Consider the following 8,016-nt stretch of genomic DNA (forward strand, 5'->3'; position numbering starts at 1 on the left):
TTACAATACTATTAGGATATAATTATATTGTAAATGGAATTTGACATTTAAAAAGATAACAGTTGCTATAGAATTTTCATTGTAAGACATTTAATTTGTTTGTGCATAGATTTTGACAAAATTTATTTCTTTGGGTAGAGCAACGATGCTCTAATTTGTTGCAATTTGATATAAGCAATTTAAAATCTTGCACTGAAAGCGTAGCAATGATGAATAGTACTAGTTAAAAATGTGCAAAAAGCGTTCAAGCCTTGCATGGCGAACATTTTATTTGACATTAAAAACCTGAAATAGTTTTTACCAATTAGCAAAGATCAATGACACTATTTTCGTAGAAATAAAACATTTTCTCTTAGAATTCTCCCCAGATACCATACTTACATTTTGCAATTAGTCAAGCCTTGTAGTGGGATTAAATCGCTCAAAACATTTGAAAAAATAGTATATTGTTCATTAACAAATCCATCTAATGCATTGTGTTTAAAATGGAAATTGACAATCTTAAATATAATGAAATTGCTCCTTGCATTTTTAATGAAAATGCGTTACAAAACGTGACTTCAATTTTGTCCTCCAATAAACCTCTATCAAAAAACTTTATGAATTTTAGATATGTTATGTGTATTTCTATTTCTTTTTTCAAGAAATTATATCTGATTTGGACCTTATATCTTTTTTCACCGTCTCCAAAATAATCCGTCAAGTTGACAGACAAACAATACAAATGATGTTAGAAAGGTTAACAAAATATGAACTTGTTTGTCATGTAATCGATCCTATGAAGACCAAAGGACCTCAGAAAATTTAATTAAGTGTGAACCAATGCCGGCGAATTTTTAACACATTGCTGCGATTTTTTTTTTAGGTGAAACCCTGCTTGAGCTCTAAATATACGTCATTTAATTTTATTGAACTGTAGAGTTAAATAGTTATTCGTCCAGTTCTTAAAAAGAACCTTCCTAACTTTATAAAGTTTGCTTTAAAACAATCGAAAACATAGCATTCTAGCAGAGCTCTCGAGTTGAGCTTTGATTAAAATTTTGAAGGGTGTCCAATGTTATGTGAAAAATATACAAGGGAAGTGTTGTTCTAATCAGAGTTTTATATCGTAAACAACGACAAAGGAAAGCTTCGCCAAGGAATTAAAGCGTAAACTTATATTACCTTTTCGCGAATAGTTGATAACTGTTATTTCGCGTAATTACATGTCAATTAGATTGCATAATTATGCTTCATTAACTCTCATGTGTAAGATTTTCATCTTACTATTATGGTAAATACACTAACCTCATTTCAAAACGAGGTTTGTGTTCTTGATCTGCCAGTTGTACTATACAGTTTTTTAAATTTTTAATCTTTTATTTATTTTTGCTGTAAACAATGGTAACATTTTTTTTTTAACTTTTAAAATTCAAAAAAATATTTCATATTGTTTTCAAATCTTGTTGCCCACTTTTCTTAGTATTTTAGATTATAGTATACTCTTTTAGAATATACCTCTAAAAATTAATTTTTATTAAAAAAGTTTTATGATACTGAGTACCGATGTTTCAGAAAAAAATCATCATTTCATATTGTGTATGCAAAACACTGATAGTTTGGTAACCGTTTCTATCTGGTCCCATTAGCAAGGCTCTTGTAACAGAGGTATGACATTTCCAGCTTATTTTAGGACAAAAACAAGATTAGAACTGTTAGTCTGAAATGAAAACACTAGGAAAGGTTTGGGGTTATCGCTTTTATCGAAATTCAGAAAAATGAGAACAATGAATGTTTAATTTTCAATTTATTGAAATTTATGTATTTGGAAGCACTTGTAACAGAATTTATTTTATACTTGTAGCTAACTATTGTAAAATATAATGACAAAAAATCATTTATATAACTCTACTACTGAAACGTAAAAAATAAGAAATTAATGCAACTATCGACAATGATAGAAGCCTTCACAAGATACGACTTTCCCTCGTGGTTGTTTCTAGTACATTAATGTTCAAAGCGTCATCCTGTTAGGTTGCGCTGCAATGCTTAATTATATTTGCACGTATAAAAGATTCAAAATTTACACTAATGGTTATGATAACAAATGTAATTAAATCATTTCTATCATCCTTGCCTCGTGAAAAACCATAACGGAGGGTTCCATTAACAGGGAAAAATGTATGTTTCGCAGACAATAATATGACTAGAACATTTTTGTTGTAAACATTCTGGGGAAAAAACCCCAAAACTATTGAACATATTTTGAAATATACTGAAAATACGAAACTAATATTTTGCGATCATTTGAGCAAAAAAGCAATACAATTTATCAAATATAAATTAAAATTCTGTTATAACAAATTATCGGCCTGCTTGGGGATGAAATCCAATTTCATTTGATTTATTGTGTTTGAAATTGAGGTAACATATAATTTTAATATATATAGTTATAGTTCCATGCATTCTTTATGGAATATGCCTTAACTACTATCAACTGTAATGAGCTATTTTGACTTGTCTTCGTTTGCTTTTCAAATCACATTTATCAAAAGATGTTTTTGTATTTTAATGTTTTATGAATATTTATATTAAAAAAAACAACAAAGCGATGGCATTTTTGACAACGGTTGGCTAGGTTTGCATATCATGTGAAAAAGGAAATAGTTGACATGAACGAATATACGAGAATCTGATTATCTTAGTTATGTTAATGTTCTAAAGTTGTGATGGGTATGCAACTAAAAATTTAAAAACAATTTTTAAAACTATGCTTCTAGAGCTACTAATTCCAAACCACTTTAAAAGATCTACAAGAATACAACAACAACAACAAAAAACAATATAATAGAGATATTAAATGTTTTCCATTGTATTTTCTCTTTATCTTCTAAAATGATGCAATATAAAAACTTAAAACAAAAATATCATTGCGTTATTACAACTTTGCATTGTACACTGTTGCGTCAACCTAATTGCAAACAGTAAACGATGTCGCTAACTCACCGTCTAGTAACTCGTAGCGCTGTAAAGCAAAGGCGACGGCATTCTGTGTGAGGTTGTTTCATCGCGGTGACGGCTGTGTGACGGCGCGATGGTGGGTTGTTTAAATGTGATGTATTCGATAAGGCTCATATTAAATGCGCTTGTGGAATTTTGCAATGAACGTATTCAGAGATCATACATTTGAGTCATTTTTCATAATGTGGGCTCATTAATTTTCCGAGACATCCACTTGCATAGATTTATAGTGGATGTAAGCAGAGAAGTCGATAAAATTGTGTAACTAATGTTCATACCAATACAACATATTACTTGATATAATCTTTTATTGTAATGAATATTTGATATTGTGGATCAAATCAACAATAAGATAAAAAGAGTATTTAACAAATTGATAAATACATTATTGAATAGATAAAATATGGCATACAAGCAATACAGGGAGATGTGATAGTTATAAAAAACAATACTGCGAACAAAAAATTGGCGTCTAAATGCGTAATACAGAATTGCAATATGATATATGCTGTATGCTGTTCATATGTCATTTTAAGTTTAAAATCATCCATGAAAACTATATATTCATTCTTATTGTAGCACCTTGCCAATAAATTATTGATGAGAAAACTAACATCTTTGTTAGACCATTTCGACAAGAGAATTGATTAATTGCAAGAAGGATATAACCGAAGTGCAATCAGCATGTCATAAATTTCCTCTCTCCTATTGCTTAAGTACGGACATCATGTACTTCGTAGGAAGTTTGCCGATTATGGTCGGTGTTATTGAGTTAATCAGTGGCTGCATTCAGTTTAAATTTTCACGTGAGGTGTCTTTCTTTGACAATTCTCAAGTGATTGGCACATATCCAGGATCTTCCGAACAAGGACTTTTCGGCGTGTGTGGTCCAAGATGTGACAATGACATTCGATGTAACGCTATTGACATCTGTTATGAAAAATTTCAGTGCAAATTAATTAATGGTTGGACACCCCCTGCGCCGGGCAACGTCTCCGAAGGAGTGTGTAGACAATTCCAAATGGTACGAATCTAACTTATCTTTTGTTCGTTCTTTTTTTTTCTTAATATTAACCTTCGCTTTTTATAAGAAACACATGATTATTTTGAATGCATTTTTTTGTTTTTATTCAGCAAGCATGCCCAGATGGATACTTTTTTGACAGAAAAAATCTTACTTGCATCAATTACTGTAAGTCTTTTTTTCAGTGACAACTGTAATTTCTTTACAATCGAATTGATATCTAATACGATCACAAGATACAATCAGTTTCAGCCAAATGTTGACTGAAGGGTCTGTCGGTGACTTAATGACAGTTTCTTTTTTAACTTGAATCTAATTACCTTTCAGTTGTCCTGATTACACCATGTCAGTTTTATCCTCCCATATTTCGCGGATACTATTTAATTAAGAAAAAATGATTTTCTTCGTTCCTAATTGATTTCCTTTTAGATTATATTTGCAACTTTGAGAGTGACCCAGAGTTGACATGTTTTCTTTCTGAAAGTCTGTCTGACGAATTTAACTGGACCACCCATAAGGTTAGTAATTTACTCTATATAATACCATTTGCAAGAATTGATGGGTTGGGATGAGTGGGGAGAAGGAATTATGTTTATAATTTTACTTAATTAGTTAAACTTCCATTAGACCAACAACTTGTCATTGCTAATGATTATGATACTTTTGTCTGGGCGGATTTTATTTTTTTAATATTAAATGACACTTATTTCTATTACACTTGCATTTGATCTAATAAGAATGGTCGTCTTCAACATTATTAAGCACATAAGGTAACATGTAGATTTTATCACATACCGGGACGAAATGACCCCCCCCCCCAAAAAAAAAGTAAAGAAAATTCAAGGGTTTTAATGTCATTAGTGGTTGAAGATTTGATGACGTACCGACTCGTTTTGAAATATTCATTAACATTTAAGCGGATGCCTGTGATTGATACAAAGGATCTATTAACCGACTAATGAAAATACATTTTATTAAACAAAGGGCTCGACTTCATCCACTAACACGGGTCCTTCCTCAGCTTACCATGGATTGCATTATAAATACATTGAAACATCCGCAATTCAACTTGGACAAAGAGCAGTACTGGAGAGCTCAAAGACATTTCAAGGTACATTGCACCGCCATTGCTTTGCATTGATATTTATTATAAACATTTAAGATCATTTTAATTCTTAAAGGAGGTTGGATGGACAACAAATAATCAATTAGATCGAAATTAACATTTACGATATGGCTTAGCTATAAGGTATCTTAAGTAAAGGAAAAATCAATGTATTTCACCTTTGGAAATTGGATTCTTTCCAATATTTTTTTTTTCAGACCTTAAGAACTATTCTTCTGAAGGAGATTAATATAGTACATATTAGGTGACCACCATCGAGTCCTCTTTATTTTCATATAGTGCGTAGTATTCATGTTGTTAATAAAATGAGTCCGATCTTCTTTCCAGTAAGATTAATTTTCAATGAAAATATTTCAAAGTAGTGTTTAGTGACTTTTAAGTCTTTCAAAGCACCAAATCATATTTTTTCATAATCAAGTACATTATAGTAAAGGGTTAAAAAATGTTTATGCAAATTCAAAGAAAATAGTATTCTGGCTGTCATTTAATTTGTCTTGATTTCATTAAAACAACTTTTTTTTTTACATTTTTCTCCTTAAGACACGTTAACTTTCTTATACAAATGTTATTTATAGGTTTCTAAAATTCAAACGAAATACGTGTTTAATTTTTTAATAGTTTTTTCCAACAAGAAATATATTAGATAATTGTCTAATTGACAACACTAAACATGATTTGTTAGATATTTTTACCATGCATTTTTGTACACCATATTTTGAATGCTGCAATGCATTACAATCAAATCCATTAAAGAGCATTTTGGTGTGGCATTTTACCCCTAGGTAGCTGCACTGTCTCTGATGAACACTCTGGTGATATTTGCACCCTATTCAAAATCACAATAAATGTGTATTTGTTTTTAACATCCATTTAAACAAGCAAAAACCTACTGCCTGACGATGTACTACCACATGTATGGGGCCACCATAAACACTCTCACCATCAGAACTCAGAAAGGAAACAGCGCCGCCATCGACCGCTGGAAAATGTCTGGTAACCAAGGTAACGTCTGGCACTATCTCTCTGGAGTCAACCTTCCTTTGGACTTACAAACAAAAGTAAGTAGCGATAGGCAAGAGTTTTTTTTTTTAACAACAACAAAACCTTTACAATGTCGTAAAATAACAACCAACGACACTTCTCTACTAAACACTACATCGGTGAATAAAACAAGACACCAAACTTGCATTTAGTTTTCGACTATTGTGATTGTTGTGATAAAAAAAGATCAAACGTTTATCTGATAAACTACTGCTTATAGAGTTTATGACTACTTGATTTTACGCATCTCACCTGAAATGTGGGATATTTATCTTTTCAAAATAGATTTACACGGTAAATTGATTTTTAGCATTGGTAAAAAAAAATATTGAACTATAGAATATGAAAAATTTCTAACTGGAATGGAATAACTTTCTTATAATTTCAATATGTTTGGAACAAAACTACTACAGGATTTTACAATTTGATTGAAAATACTTTTAACTTTAACAGACATTTTTTTTTTAAATTGAAATAATTATTTTCTCATCACTGACTATGAATATTTTATATGTCAAATGAAACGCTTAATACAAATGTGGCTTTATACGCTAAGACAATGGTCCATTATTTGATTCATGAATATGTTTCTTTAGCAGATGCAAAACTGTTACCTGTGCAACTTCGCACTAGTTATTATCCGGTACAGTTCCGCTGGTGTCTTTTAACTTGTGATGAAATGCTTTGTTTTTCTTTTTGGATTAGATCATCATTGAGGCTACCAAAGGTTCCAGCCACACTGGAGATACTGCGATCGATTACGTTGAGCTCCGGCCATTTGCATGTCCGTAGCAAAATGCAAAAGTCAATACAAATACTTGCTAGCATACATAATAAAATGTACTTCTACGTAGAGATAGATCTTCATGAAATTGTGCCACATGGTATCAGCCAATCACAATTTACATCATATATAGTTAACTAACGTTGTACATGCATCGTTTATATTGTTTTGAAGGTGAAAGAAGCTTTTAGAGGACACAAACCTAGCGAATCTTGTATAATTATCATAATAAAAGTAAACTTGCGATTAAGGGCATTATACATTTATATGGTGTTTTTTTTTAAATTTATTTATTTCGCTATCTATTCATTTAATGCATGTATGTTACTGTTAATATATTTTTATCATCAAAAACGTGTCAGACTCTTTATCAAATTTTTAACTTAGCAATTCTCTATTGTTCAAAAGAAAAGACAACGGGAATTACAGAATAAAAAAAATGAACGACATTGAGAAACTAGAAAGCCTATGCAACGAAGAATAAGAATTCCAATAGAATAATGAACGGGGTCATATTTCGACGTAAAATTATGACATCCAATCCGTAGAAAAATTGCAAAAAAAGACCCAGGATTATTTTTCTTTGCATTAAACAAGAAGAGAAGAAATGAATCTGGTAGAAAAAAATGACCCGGTCTTAAACAAAAATGTTAAAAGGAACCTAAACTTTAATTCAACTTCTCTGATTTTGAATTTAAAAACACCGAACTTGTTAGGAATTCGCTGTATATAGTTTTTCTTATCCATACCAAACACAATAGCTGATATTAATTAAAATTGCTTGTCAACATTCAGGTCTCTTCTCTCGTCGACATATGGAGGGGAAATGACGATACACTAGCCTAGAAATCTGCAGAACTGTACGCGTACAAGTTACTTTATCATGAATACTGGTTAACCACATTTTATATAGATTTATTTTGGTCTCGGCACTATCTTCATTTATCGTTTTACACATGTTACATAATGTTTGTTTTATATACTGTTGTAATTTTCCTGTACATCAATCGACATCGGTCATCCGTCCCGTTGTCAATAATC

General features: G+C 31.1%; 1 protein-coding gene across 1 annotated transcript; it reads left to right on the forward strand.

The window, feature by feature from the left end:
• Nucleotides 1–3,667: 3,667 nt before the first annotated feature.
• Nucleotides 3,668–8,016, forward strand: LOC117683289 (MAM domain-containing glycosylphosphatidylinositol anchor protein 1-like). Its single transcript, XM_066080738.1, has 6 exons — nt 3,668–4,024; nt 4,135–4,192; nt 4,454–4,542; nt 5,009–5,135; nt 6,030–6,208; nt 6,897–8,016. Exons 1-6 carry the CDS (start codon nt 3,728–3,730, stop codon nt 6,981–6,983), a joined length of 837 nt encoding a protein of 278 aa, XP_065936810.1. The 5' UTR covers nt 3,668–3,727; the 3' UTR covers nt 6,984–8,016.

This window comes from Magallana gigas, chromosome 4, assembly GCF_963853765.1.
Source record: "Magallana gigas chromosome 4, xbMagGiga1.1, whole genome shotgun sequence".
Classification (NCBI taxonomy): Eukaryota; Metazoa; Mollusca; class Bivalvia; order Ostreida; family Ostreidae; genus Magallana; species Magallana gigas.

Bases quoted from the DNA above. Each gene is read 5' to 3' on its own strand.
- LOC117683289 (XM_066080738.1), top strand. From the start codon at position 3,728: ATGTACTTCGTAGGAAGTTTGCCGATTATGGTCGGTGTTATTGAGTTA. The intron at 4,543-5,008 runs GTTAGTAATTTA...TATTAAACAAAG, and splicing joins TTAACTGGACCACCCATAAG to GGCTCGACTTCATCCACTAA. The intron at 6,209-6,896 runs GTAAGTAGCGAT...TTTTTGGATTAG, and splicing joins CTTTGGACTTACAAACAAAA to ATCATCATTGAGGCTACCAA.